Raw genomic sequence first — 14,970 nt, 5'->3', positions numbered from 1 at the left:
AACAGCATTCTGGTCACCTTGTATAACCAGAATGTTTCTAACTCCTGTTATTTGTTGGAGGCTAAATTGCTGAGTGTTTTAGGAATGGTTGAAAGGACAGTGTTGTATGTGGGAGATAGGTGGTGTCGTAGACCACCTCCTCTGTTCAGGTATGGTTTTTCAACCTTGACATAGATGGCTTCCCTCATTCCTCTTTCGTACCATCCATCCTCCCTGTCCAGAATCTGTACATTTGTGTTCTGAAAGGAGTGCTGTTTCTCCCTGAGGTGCAGGTAGTCAGCTGAGTCTTGGCCTGAAGAGTTTGCCTGTTTATGCTGTGCCATGCGTCGGCTTAGCAGTTGTTTTGTTTCCCCAATACATGAATCCGTGCATTCATCATTACACTGGATAGCATACACCAAATTTTTTTTGTAGGTGTGCGGTGTTCGGTCTTTAGGATGCACTAGTCTCTGTCTCAAGGTGTTTCCTGGTTTGAGGTGTACTGGGATGTTGTGTTGGTAAAAAATATTCTGAGTTTGTCAGATAGACCTGATACATATGAAATGACAATATGTTTGCATCTGTCACCTTTTTCCCCCTCATCCACTCTGTTCTTATTATTCCTAGAACTGGATGAACTTTTAAAAAATGACCAGCTGGGGTAACCACAGGTTTTGAGGGCTTCCCTCAAGTGCCTATACTCTTTCTCTTTGGCCTATGGGCTAGTAGGAACATTATCAGCTCTGTGTTGATCTGTACGTGTGGGTGTTTGGTAAACCCCGACATGGAGGCCCCGGTTTTCTCCAATGTGGACATCACAGTCCAAAAAAGTCAACTTACTGTCTTGACATTCTCGTGTATTGGTAAACTCTTCAGGTCAAAACTCTGCTGCTACCTGCACCTCAGGGAGAAACAGCACTCCTTTGAGAACAAACTTTGCATATTTTGGACAGGGAGGACCAATGGTACCAAAGAGGAGAGAGGGAAACCATCTATGTCAAGGTTGAAAAACCATCCCTGAACAGAGGAGGTGGTCCGCGACACCACTTATCTCCCACATACAACACTGTTATTTCAACCATTCCTTAAAGACTCTGCAATTTAGCTTCCAAAAAAATAACAGGAGTTAGAAACATTCTGGTCACCTACTGTGACCAGAATGCCATTTGTTTATAACTGAATGTAATGCTAAGGTGGGGGATTCCGACTATTTCAGACTGGTAATAGTTGATTCACACCGATCGTTCTGCCACACGATACCTCAATGCTAACAAGGGGAAATTACACTTCAGTGACTGTCGTTGGCTTTGACAGTAGGATTGCTCGTTTGCATCAAAACAGTTGTTTTTCTCACTACGATAGGGCAAAACCATCCTTGCCTAGGCACACCCTCCTGGTTTTGGAGTATAAATATTTGGGGTTTTAGATCTGACCAATCTACGTCCAAGACTAGATCTGAGCAATCCAAGTCTATGAGCATGAACTGATGAAGCCTACTTGTGTGAAAGGCGAAACGTCTTTTAAAACAAACCAGACAGCCCAGTTGCGATCAGTTGAATGCCCTGAGATTACAATGCCCTGGATGAATGAGAACATTCATAGACTTTGTCTTATTGTCCTGTTTTTCACTTGAGGGTATGCTGAAGCAAAATTTAGCTTACTTGTAGGTCGATGGCCCTCACAACAAACAGCATCTCCAGACCGCCCCCCCCCCCCCCCAACACCCCTCATTGCCATTCCCACCTGTCCATCCTTCCACTGTCACTCCTTCTGAGGACAGAAAAGACAGACTGACTGACTGTCTATCAAAAAGTATCTTTCTGTTGTCATTCTTTCTCTCCAAGGTGGAACCCCACCCTCCTCAGCCCCAAACAAAACAGGTTTTCTATATCAACCCCATAGCAACTCCACGGTTCCAAAACACCACGTCAAAGGTGCGTTTTTTTCCAGCTTCATCCACCCATCCAGCCTGCCCCACCCGCCACGCAAAGTACCCTCAACATTTTACCAGACATTAACATCCTCAACAGATGTCGATAGACAGGTAGTTCTGACGAGTCAAAAGTAAAGATCTTCTTTAAAATATTATGAGACTTTATCCAAAACTATATAAATAATTACGTCTATCATTGATGATGTCATGGTTTTTCCTGTCAAATATTTTTTAGTACTTACTGTTTCAGTATTTACTGTTGACTCTGATCATTTCTCAGTTTTAAGGCTGTGCTACTGGTCCTCGTCCTTGCAGTCAGTGTTGTCCCACCCGTCACTCTGCTTGTTTGTGGCGCTGCATTTCTCATCTCGTGTTTGGCATTCTACCGGTCAATTTTTTTTATGTTCTATTAGCAAAGTGTGTGTCATCAGTTGTTGGCTGCTGGACATTTAAAGTCACACTCACTTGACCCTCTCTATGACCAACATCCGAATATGTTGTCTTTGCATGTGGGAGCAAATGTGCGTGTGGGGGACTTGTGGGAAGTGTGCGATAAATATACAAAATGAAAATGCCCCTGTTAAGAACTTAGGATATGCTATGGCTTAACTGGTATAGACAATTGAGCCAAGAATAAATTATGTATAAATGTATCATGTTTGCTATGACCTATAAAGTGTACAAAAAATTAATTACAAAACAAACTGTTAGACAGATTTTTAATTATGCAATAGGCTGATTTGATATTTTGCTAAAAATGTATTTATTCAGACAATCAGTAGCTTGGTGTGCACATCTGAAGTGTCAAAAGTTCAGCTGCCACATTTGGATTTGGAGTTGGAGTACTCCGTTGCATCCTACAGCAAAGACCATGGTTCACAGTGAGCTTACAGGGCTTCAAAAGGAGCTTATTGTTCAAACTTACCATGCAATGGAAATTTACAAACACTTCCTCAGTGTTACGTTTAACCCAACTGAAGACTACCATTAAGAAATGGAGAAAATATGGAACCACAATGACCAAAACCTTGATCCCTGCCAAAAGGATCAAAAACGAGATCCTGTTCAGGCGAGTGGCCAGTTGTGCAGTACAGTGAAGCAGTCAGATGAAACTGAGGCTTTAGTGTTCTTGGGCAATTTTCATCCAAACTATTTAGATGTCTAGATACTAAAAAGTTGATAGTGAAAATGTTCTCCCGAAATCCCAAGCATACAGTACATCTGATTCAACAAAACAACAGCTTCACCACAGGAACATTTTAGTTTTAGAATAGCATGTTAGAACCCAGACCTAAACCCTGTCAAAAGCTCCGTGGAGTGACCTGAAGATGTGCATAAGAGGTGCAAGAAAGAATGAGCAAACATTGCCACGTCATGACCTACTGTAAAAGATGCAACTCTGTAATTCAAGCAAAAGGTGCTTTAACAAAGTATTAGCTTAAGGGGATTTACACCATCATAGTATTGACATCTTAGAATTCCTGAGATTTTTTCATTCATTACACAAATTATAAGCCACATGAAAGGTGGAATACGTTTTGAAAAACATTTTTGTGGTCTAATTCTTTACATCAGAAATACTCTGTAATCTGTTCAACAGGGGTGTTTCTATACACTGTATAAGCATGCATAAGTGCAGAGGAGAGTCACACACAAGGCGGTTATCCCTCTATGGTCATAAACCTTAGTAATACATAGATTGTTTGGGAGTGTCTTAAGGTGATCATTTAACGTATGTATAGTGGAGTAAATTGTTCAAGGCTTTGTGGTAAGAGTCTGTAATTGTACATTTTACTCATGCTTTTTTATCCAATCCACTTAAAACACAACTTGAATATAATGTGTGTGTGTGTGTGTGTGTGTGTGTGTGTGTGTGTGTGTGTGTGTGTGTGTGTGTGTGTGTGTGTGTGTGTGTGTGTGTGTGTGTGTGTGTGTGTGTGTGTGTGTGTGTGTGTGTGTGTGTGTGTGTGTGTGTGTGTGTGTGTGTGTGTGTGTGTGTGTGTGTGTGTGTTTGCGCGCGCGTGCGTTTGTGTGTGAATGTGTGTGTGAATGTATCTGTCCTCAGTTGTGGGTGAATCAGGATGATGGAGGAGCGGAACCAGCTGAAGGGACCAGTGAGGTTCAAAATGGGCATCTGGACCCTGCCAACGACTGCTTGTGTCTGGGCTCGCCTCTACAGAACCGTGACCAGATGAGAGCTAACGTCATCAATGAGATCATGAGCACAGAGAGACACTACATCAAACACCTCAAGGACATTTGTGAGGTACATGAGCACATGCACTTGCAGCATCTTTCCCCTGACAAACAGAGTTAAAACATATTATATAAATATTAGGCCTGAGAGGCTTAACTGTTTATTAGATGTTATTATTATGTTTGTTTGTATTATCTTTCCAATTTTACCCTGTATGTAATGTATTTATAAATTAGTTTTTACATTTATAAATCAATAAAAATGAATTTCAATACACACTAAGTCTAAGAAGCACACAATACTGTAATGAGCAAGATATATGGTCTAATGCAGGGCTATTCAACTAAACTGTTCAATGGACCACATTTTCAAAAAAGATATGGACTGGTGGGACGAACTTTTGCCTTCACTCTAATTCATATTTTGAAATGCAGCCATCTCTGTAGTGAATATTTGATTTTCTGGCCTATTCATTTTATATATATTTACAAAATCAGAAAAAAAGTGCTCTATCGTGCAAAATGCAAGAGTCTGCTGCATGGACCTGGCCTCGAGGAAGGTTAAAATGTCATTGTAAGCATCTGCCACTGTGTTTACAGTGGTCTAAGTTCCTCAATACAACAGGGATGCTCTAGTGCATGGGTGTCAAACTCTGGCCCGCTGTCAATTTTCACTTGGCCCTTGATGCGATATCAAATTAACACTAGAGCTGGCCCTTCGATTATATACAGCAGCGGTGCCGCGGTAACACCGCATTCACCGCTAATTCTCATACTTGCCAACCCTCCCGGGAGACTCCCAAATTTCAGTGCCCCTCCCGAAAAACGTCACGTCCGCTTTCCATCCAGTCCAACGAGTGCTGGCCCAGTCACATAATATGTGCGGCTTCTGCACGCACACACAAGTGAATGCAATGCATACTTGATCAACAACGATACAGGTTACACTGAGGGTGGCCGTATAAACAACTTTACACTGTTAGAAATATACGCCACACTGTGAACCCACACCAAACAAGAATGACAAACACATTTCGGGAGAACATCCGCACCATAACACAACATAAACACAACAGAACAAATACCCAGAACCCTTTGCAGCTCTTCAGGGACGCTACAAGGTTTGTGTGTGGGGGCGGGGGCATGGTTTGGTGGTAGCAGAGGGTGTATTTTGTAGCGTCCCGGAAGAGTTAATGCTGCAAAGGGTTCTGGGTATTTGTTCTGTTGTGTTTATGTTGTGTTACGGTGCGGATGTTCTCCCGAAATGTGTTTGTTATTTTTGTTTGGTGTGGATTCACAGCGTGGCATGTATTTCTAACAGTGTTAAAGTTGTTTATACGGTCACCCTCAGTGTAACCTGTATCGCTGTTGATCAAGTATGCATTGCATTCACGTGTGTGTGCGTACAGAAGCCGCACATATCTTGTGACTGGGCCGGCACGTTGTTAGAATGGATGAAAAGCGGACGAGACGACAGCACGTATAGGACGTTAAAGGCAGTGCCTTTAAGGCACGCCCCCAAGACTGTGGTCCGGGTGGACTACGAGATATAATGACTGATGAACACCTTTGTTCGATAATGAAGGTTGCCTCAGCTCAAAGCCTGAGCCCCGACATTAATGAACCAGCATCCAAGAAAAGATGCCAGGTATCTGGCTTGGGCACATCAGATTAGATCAGTGTGTTGAAAACTGAGCAGTTTAAAGTCCTGAATGGTTGGTTTATTCATTGTTATTTTATTTTCACATTTATTAGCCTGTGGAATAAGTTAATGTTGATATTTACCTCAGAAGGCTGCAAATAGAAAACAGGCATTCAATTTTTAATTAAATTGTATTTGATATGCCATTGATATTTTTTTAATTATTATTATTATTATTTGAAACTCGATTTTGCATGTCACTATAAAGTTATATAAGCCTTGCTTGTTCAATATTCAATGCGAAACTTGTTTGGGTCCCTATTAAAAGGTTAATTTGTTCAACCTTGGCCCACGGCTTTGTTCAGTTTTAAATTTTGGCCCACTCTGTATTTGAGTTTGACACCCCGCTCTAGTGTTTTCATTATATTTCATTTGCAAAAATGTTGAAGTCTCCTACTAAGTTTTGGGCCGAACTGATATCATTCCTGGGCTGGATTTGGCCCTTGGGCTGTTAGCTGAATAGGCCTGGTCTAATTTAATTACATCATTAGTTTATAGTTTAGACTTACATCATGTTGGCATATTTTTACAAGTAACCACTAGATGTGCTTATTGTATTCATTGAGGACCACATTGACAACCTTTTTTACATTGGTCTCAAAATGCTCAATATGCTTTTCATGCTTTGAAGCAAATAATCTACATTATCCTATGACAATCTTTATGTAATAAAATAAATACATATATTTCACTGTGTACTGTATGTACTTTATGTAAACATGGCATTCACCTTTACATTCTATATTTTAAAATCATATAGTTTAGAACTTGGGTAAAACACCGCTTTTCAATGTCAACACTTGTTAGTGAAAAACGATAGAAAATAAGTAGCCTTTTTTACTATATAATTTCTCACAATAGTTACATTACTGCATCTGCATATATACTGTACATATATTTGCTTCAGAACATTTAGGCATATCTTTTAATTCCTGGAGACTTTCTGTCACCCTTGAACGACAAGGTTGTACATTTATTGGTACTACTACATTTATTGGCTTTCAACGGCAACATCTTGGAAAGCATGATTGTAATTGAACCCTCTTGTAGGGCTACCTGCGCCAGTGCAGGAAGCGTGTGGACATGTTCAATGATGACCAGTTGAAGGTCATCTTTGGGAACATCGAGGACATCTACCGCTTCCAAATGGGATTTGTTAGAGACTTGGAGAAACAGTACAACACAGAGGAACCCCACCTTTCTGAAATTGGACCGTGCTTCTTAGAACATGTGAGTTCAGTGTGTACTGTTCAAAGATATGCCTTTAAACTTCCCACACAACTAAACTTGCACCCCACAAAGAAAAACAGCTTATTTGCGCAAACTTTTAATATTTTAACATGGACAATCCTTCATGTCCTTCCTTGTTTTGCCTCTCCTACCATTCTACCTAAGCACATTCATGAATAATTTAAAGACTTTTGTTTTGAACTGAAATTCTGTCATTTTTGATATTGCTGCTTTTGTGTTTTGCAGCAAGATGGTTTTTGGATCTATTCAGAATATTGTAATAATCACTTGGATGCCTGCATGGAGCTGAGCAAGCTCATGAGGGATGGCAGGTACCAGCACTTCTTTGAGGCCTGTCGACTCCTCCAGCAAATGATTGACATTGCCATAGATGGCTTCTTGCTCACCCCTGTCCAGAAGATCTGCAAATATCCCCTCCAGTTGGCTGAGCTACTCAAATACACAGCACAAGAGCACAGGTACCACAGATTCTGATAGGAAAGCATTTTATTTTACTTCAAAAATCTTTTGTGAAGCAGTCTTGTGTTTCTTTGCATAATGAAGTTGTACCCGAAAAAGTATATATTTTGTCAGCGTAAATTTTTATTTCCGCACATGTGTGCAGGATCATAACACAAAATATTTGAAGTATTTTAAGAAACGTTCACACACAGATGCATGTGTAAGTGATTCAGCGTAATTCAGCCAGCTCCAGGTCATTCACAAACCAGGCACTCTCAGCCAGAGAGGGACAGGTGCCAGCTTTGCCAGCGAGGCCTGCCAAATGACAGTGTTTGACTGCAGAGATTCTGCCAGCTTTAGGCTATCCTTCTGTCAAAAACACATACACGTCGTATGTATATTTGAAACCATTGCCCATCTGAGACAAAGAGAAAATCCAACCCGGATAGCAGTGACGTAGTTGGATTTTATAGTTCGTAGAGAAACTGGCTATTTATAAATAAATATGTTTTTGTTATTTGGAACTTATTTGAGGATGCTTATTCATTGTATTTCAGTATACACCCCTAGTCATTGATAAGTACACTTTGTCTTTAATTACTAGAACTTTTTTTGAAGATCGACCACTTTCAAATTTCTTATCTTGACCCTAAAGAGTAATTATGTGTATATTTAATCCATAGTGACTATCGATACGTGGCAGCAGCCCTTGCAGTAATGCGAAACGTCACCCAGCAGATCAATGAGAGAAAGAGAAGGCTGGAAAACATCGACAAGATTGCCCAGTGGCAAGCGTCTGTGCTTGATTGGGAGGTGGGTGTGTGTTTAATGTTCACACTATGTCACACAGAATGTCTTCTCATTGGGTTGGTAGCCTCAAAACTACACCTTTTGTCACCTCTTACATGATGTTTGCATCTTTAAAACATATATTTGGCTTTATAGCCCTGTAAAAGGTATATTTTAAGTAACACAACAAATCAGTTGCAGGGTTAAGGGACACTAATGTAATACTACTGTATTACTGTTATCCTATTGGTTTAATTTATTTTTTTCCTGTCAATCTTATTTATCTGATTATAAGAACTTTAATGTCCCACCATTTTAGTTGCATCAGAACAGCTCCTGATGTTGCTATTGTATGAACAAATATTGAGAACCACAACCTTCACTTTACTTTTAAAACATTGAAATTAATGTTCTATTTTCAGGTCCTTATTTTTCGGGCGTTCTTTCAGTTATTACCAAATAATGATAATCACTTCTTTGCAACTTTTCTTGACAATTCATGTAACTTCCCTCGTCCATGTTCTTTTACTGATCCCCATTATGCATTTAATGTTCTTGTTTGAATTCAACACAGCATTGTACACGACGAGACACTATGAAACACTGTGGAACACCGTTGAAACTGTAAACAGTTACTTTTGTAAATTCTTATGAACAACAAATAATGCTTTACAGTTTCAAACAAAGATATATTCACTGTAATCGCCTGGTAAACCAGTAGCCATGTGTACTTGGACAAAATGAATTTAATCTGATCATCATTCGGATTATAATGTTGCTATATACATGGACCCTGAAAAAATTGATCTGATTATGACGTGCATTTTAATGCAACACACCTTAAATCGGAATACTTTACTTTGACATGCGCAGAACATAACATAAACAGAAAGGTCTGTTATTGTTTGTGCTACGCGCCATCTTTTGGACGAGTTTGTTTACTGCAGGTGCTTAAGAAGCAATCGACTTCCACTGTAAACAAACATGGCTTTGTGCATTTCTGCTTGTCTGACGTTATCACGGTATGTATTTATCTTTTTTTTTTTTTTCCTTCCGTTCACTACTTTTGTTTTGCCCCTCTTTTAGAAATGTAGCTGTTCTGTGCCATTTATGTTGGGGTATGTATTAGCAGTGATGGGGAAGCTACTTGGAAAATGTAGTAAGCTAAGCTACAAGTTACTCTCGATTAAATGTATCTAGGCGACAAGGTAAGCTATCCCCGGAGAATTGTGGCAAGCTACGCGACAAGCTAAACGACAAAAGTTGCTTGCTCCATTATACATGGGCCCACATGTATAATATTAATGTTAATGTAGCTGAGAGCTGAGAGGGTAGCTGAGAGCTGAGAGGGTCCATTACTATTAACTACCTGTATATTAGCTGGACACACCCTACAACTGACTTTAGGGGTCCACACACCCCACTGTATGTACTTTTTTAGTTTTCTTTTTATTATAATGGTATTCATTTTCTCTGCCTACAGTATTAAAAAAAGACTGCATCTATGTATATCTTGACAAAAAAGGCCGCTGTGTGTTGTTTGGGGCAGTTGATAATGGTTATGTGCAGTAAAACTCAACTAACCTTAATGACTGTTGAAGAGAGCACTTATGATTTTGGTTTACAGAGTAAACAACTAAAAACTAAGGTTTTGGGCATGGTTTTCTCTAAACACGTACATAGGGGACGGCGTGGCGAAGTTGGTAGAGTGGCTGTGCCAGCAATCGGAGTGTTGCTGGTTACTGGGGTTCAATTCCCACCTTCTACCTTCCTAGTCACGTTCGTTGTGTCCTTGGGCAAGACACTTCACCCTTTGCCTCTGATGGCTGCTGGTTAGCGCCTTGCATGGCAGCTCCCACCATCAGTGTGTGAATGTGTGTGTGAATGGGTAAATGTGGAAATACTGTCAAAGCGCTTTGAGTACCTTGAAGGTAGAAAAGCGCTATACAAGTATAACCCATTTATCATTATTTATCATTTATTTGTGTAAATATGGCTAAGGACGCACATTATTGTGGGTTTCCTGCGTGTCATCTTCATCACTAAAGGAAAAATCTAACCTGCGGAATAGAATTCCTCTGCCATTTTGAAGTATGTTTTTTTTTTGAGTCGTTCCTCGTCGTCATGTGACATAAGTGTGTGATTGTTATGATTTTGCTTAATAGTTTTGATGACCCGCCTTATCTTGCCTCTGATTAGCCAGTCCGTTATGTCATACAAACACCAAACATTCCTCATGGATTTTCTCCGTATGTATGGATGTTTTCATTCATCCAGATCATTGTATTTTTTCCAGTTTTGTTTTTTTTGGTCTAGATTCACAGTCCATTTTCTATCTTTGTAGCTTGTAGCTTTGATGTTAGATACCTAGCTACATGGGTCTTAAAGTAGCTAAACTACAGGAAAAGCTACTCATTAAAAAGGTAACCAAGCTACTGGAAAATCTAGTTAAGCTATGTAAATTAGCTCATTTTTATACTTTTTTATACAATCTCGCGGGCTGGATAAAACCTGCTCGCGGGCCTGATCCCTTCTTGTTGACGTCACGTCTTGAAAAGTCTGCTGCCACTCGCTGCTGCCGCGAAAAAGCTAAGTACTGTCTTTCTATCTGTGTGCTTCTAATTTTTTTACAGCTTCCTTTATTCCTTCTCGAACATATTAAGTAGTCTTATCAAACCTGCAAAGCACCTACTTTCTGTCTCACCGCCTCTCTCTCAGCTAGCTAACTGCTAAGCTAAGCTATTCGCGGTTCAAAGCAACTATGCTTTGAAGGCGTCTGCTCCCTCACGCTTCTGCTACTGCTCAGAAGACAGCAAGAACTCGACTCGGTGAAAGAAACATCCTCGCTAGCTGGTAAGCTAACAAATCTAAGCTCATCGCGGTCAAAATCAACTATTCTCCGAAGGCATCTGCTCCCTCACGCTGCTGCTACTGCTCCGAAGACAGCAAGAACTCGACTTTGTGAAAGAAACAACGTAAGTATGGCTCCTTGCTCTTCGTGCACCGTTCTCATTGATAAGTTGGCCCTGTTAGAAGACCTTGTTTGCCAGTTACAGCAGAGTAATTTCGTAACTTTAGACGCAGTGGACGCATTTGCTAGCGTTAGCTGTAGCGAGCTGACTAGCCCAGCTTGTAGCAGCCTTAAGCGGCCTACAAGCCACGGTGAACCGGTTGAGACGCATAATAGATTTAGTCCTTTATTGAGTCCTACACCCCGGGCACCACACCTTAGTCATAGGGTACTCCATCACCCGGAACATACAGCTTAGTAAACCAGCCATAAGTAAATGTATTCCTGAGCCACAGCACCCGACATTGAAGCAAGTCTTAAGGGGCTTACTCGCAACAGGCCTGGTAAACATACGACAAGCTTATTGCACCACTAGCTACGCAAACATAGTTGTATACGTTGGCTCCAATGACACTAAGATGAGACAGTCAGAGATTACAAAGAGGAACATAGCTCGAACTTGTAATCTCGCTAGAAAGATGTCTCTTTATCGAGTACTTGTCTTTGGCCCTTTGTCTGCGAGAGGCAATGATGAGAGGTATAATAGATTAGTCTCGCTTAACAAGTAGCTTGCTAGTTTTTGTAGAGAACAGAGACTAACTTTTATTGGTAATTAATTGGCCCTGTTTCTGGGGCAAACCGGTCTTGCTGAGGAGGGACTGCCTTCACTCTAACCGGGAAAGGGCCATCACTCTTTCCAGAAATATAGACTACTATTTGAGTCAAGCTTGACAAACGACACTAGAGCAGGCAATTCCGGTGTCTGTTAGTCCAGGTGAGGAGTCAGTTAAGATAGAACTAACCAGCACCAGGCTGGAAAATTCCTGCTCACATAGCATTTCTCATAGAATATTACATAACTCACATAATGTTTTTCTGTAGTGACCATGCCAGAGGTGAACATGCATTCTAATGAGGTGGCAAAGTATGGCACGTTAAATCTATTGCAACACCAAGAAAATAATCCCAAAATCCCAATCATATCAATTCCTAGATGTGATCAAAATTATTTAAGGCACACTACACAAAATAGACGTAACGTTATTAATATCAGTACTACGAATACCATTAACATAAATTCCTCAACACAGCCTACTATCTATAATATGGGCTTTTTAAACATCAGATCATTGTCTCCCTAAACGTTATTAGTTAATGAGGTCATTGGAGACAAAAATCTTAACTTCATTGGTCTCAGGAAACTTGACTAAAACCAGATTAATTTTCCCCGCTTAACGAGGCATCTCCTCCTAACTATAAGAGTGCACATATTGCCAGTCCCTCTAAAAGGATTGAAGGTGTTACACTAATATCCAATGAAAACCTTAACGTTAGCCCTAACCTAAGTAACAAATGTTACACCGCTACCTCTCTATCAGGCTGTTATCGCCCCCCTGGGTCCTATTCAGACTTTATCAGTAAATGTTCAGAGTTTGTCACTGATTAAGTGACGCACGCAGATAATATAATTTATAATGGAATATTTTAATATCCATATGAATACCCTGTCAGACCCTCCGTGCGTGGCGCTCCAGACTATAGCTGGTAGCTGTGGTCTTACACAAATAATAAATGAACCCACGCATCGCAACGGTAATACGATAGACCTAGTCCTTGCACCACCTGCAAAGTTATGGTACTCCCATAAATTAAAGTAATGTCCGATCAATACCTTTATAAAATGCGCCAATGCGACTAAACTTGAAGTTTTCCATCAAGCATGTAGTGATAGTTTAATAATTTATAAACATGCGCTTACTTTAGCTAAAATTACTACTCCAATCTCATCCGCCTTGATAAAAACAATCCTAAATATTTGTTCAGTACAGTAGCATCGCTAGCCCAACAAGGGACTCCCCCCACTAGCTCCACCCACTCAGCTGATGACTTCATGAAATTCTTCATAAGAAAAATTTACTTATTAGAAAGGAGATTAAAGACAACCCGTCTCAGCTCCAACTGAGTTCCATTAACGCAGATACGAATGTATGTACGACGGATATTGCCTTCCAAAATAATCGCTCTCTTTTTGAAGAAATAACATTAGAGGAACTCCTGCGACTTGTAAATGGGACAAAACAAACAACATGTTTCCTTGACCCACTTCCTGGAAAACTTATCAAGTAGCTGTTTGTAATATTAAGACCATCAGTGCTAAATATTATTAACTTATCACTTTCCTCTGGTACTGTTCCCCTAGCATTCAAAAAAGTGGTTATTCATCCTCTGCTCAAAAGACCTAACCACGATCCTGACCTCATGGTAAACTACCAGCCAGTTTCCCACCATCCCTTTATCTCGAAAAAATTGTTGCACAGCACCTAAATGAATATTTAGCGTCTAACAGTCTCTGTGAACCCTTTCAGTCCGGTTTCAGGGTAAATCACTCTACGGAGACAGCCCTCGCATAAATGACTAATGATTTATTGCTAACTATGGATGCTGATGCGTCATCCATATTGCTGCTACTTGATCTTAGCGCTGCCTTCGATACCGTCGATCATAACATTCTATTAGAACGTATCGAAACACGTATTGATATGTCAGACTTAGCCTTCTTTTGGTTTAACTCCTATCTTACTGACAGGATGCAGTGTGTCTCCAATAACAATGTGACCTCATAGTATGTTAAGGTAACGTACGGAGTTCCACAGGGTTGGGTTCCTGGCCCTTCACTCTTCAGCATCTACATGCTGCCACTAGGTGACATCATACGCACATACAATGTTAGCTTTCACTGTTATGCTAATGACATCCAACTCTACATGCCCCTAAAGCTGACCAACACGGCAGTTTGTAGTCACCCGCAGGCGTGTCTAAATGAAATTAAACAATGGATGTCCAGCAACTTTTTGCTAAGCAAACGAAAATTCTGATTATCGGTCCTGCTCGACATCGGCACCTATTTATTAATACCACCTTAACATTTGACAACAAAACAATTATACAAAGCGACTTGGTAAAGAATCTCTGTATTATCTTCGAACCAACTCTCTCATTTGAGTCACACATTAAGAGTGTCACTAAAACAGCCTTTTTTCATCTTCGTAATATCGCTAAAAGATGTCCCATTTTGTCATCCACCGACGCTTATATCATTATTCATGCGTTCGTTACGTCTCATCTCGATTACTGTAACATATTATATTTGGGTGTCCCTATGTCAGGGGTCGGCAACCCGCGGCTCCGGAGCTCAGCTACATACATGCCGACCCCCCCGATTTTCCCAGGAGACTTATGGATCTCAGTGTCTCTCATAGATTACTCCCAGGGAAAAAATAATCCTATTTACACTCTAATTACTAAATAAAGGGCGTGCCCTAATTGCACTGCAGTAATTGTCCTCTATAGCATTTACATACAGAGTGCCAGTCCAGCCACATGTTGCATGTTGTTATTAATAATAATAATACCTGGGATTTATATAGCGCTTTTCTAAGTACCCAAAGTCGCTTTACATGTTACTTGCACACACAGGAGACAGCAAAGCATACTTACTCATCAGCCACACAGCTTACACTGACGGTAGCCGTATCAAACAACTTTAACATTGTTACGTTACAAATATGCGCCACACTGTGAACCCACACCAAAAAAGAATGAAAAACACATTTCTGGAGAATATCCCACCGTAACACACATAAACACAACACAACCATTACCCAGAAT

The 14,970-nt window shown here is 40.4% G+C and overlaps 1 protein-coding gene across 14 annotated transcripts in view; it reads left to right on the top strand.

Moving 5' to 3' along the window:
• Window positions 1-14,970, top strand: part of LOC133648940 (rho guanine nucleotide exchange factor 9) — a 93,786-nt gene that overhangs the window by 61,340 nt on the left and 17,476 nt on the right. For 13 of the 14 annotated variants that reach the window (XR_009825950.1, XM_062045510.1, XM_062045503.1 and 10 more), the window contains 5 exons: window positions 1,824-1,913; window positions 3,978-4,178; window positions 6,861-7,040; window positions 7,287-7,519; window positions 8,186-8,315. Coding sequence is in view for 13 of the 14 variants with exons in the window: in XM_062045510.1 (XP_061901494.1) it covers window positions 1,824-1,913; window positions 3,978-4,178; window positions 6,861-7,040; window positions 7,287-7,519; window positions 8,186-8,315 (834 nt within the window). In the remaining variant the exon portion in view is untranslated. The remainder of the gene's footprint in view (window positions 1-1,823; window positions 1,914-3,977; window positions 4,179-6,860; window positions 7,041-7,286; window positions 7,520-8,185; window positions 8,316-14,970) is intronic. The other variant, XM_062045504.1, reaches the window with a different exon arrangement.

Source organism: Entelurus aequoreus, linkage group LG04 (assembly GCF_033978785.1).
Source record: "Entelurus aequoreus isolate RoL-2023_Sb linkage group LG04, RoL_Eaeq_v1.1, whole genome shotgun sequence".
NCBI classification, from domain to species: domain Eukaryota; kingdom Metazoa; phylum Chordata; class Actinopteri; order Syngnathiformes; family Syngnathidae; genus Entelurus; species Entelurus aequoreus.
Note: the sequence above shows the minus strand (reverse complement) of the source record. Positions and strands in the feature narration are given on the sequence as shown.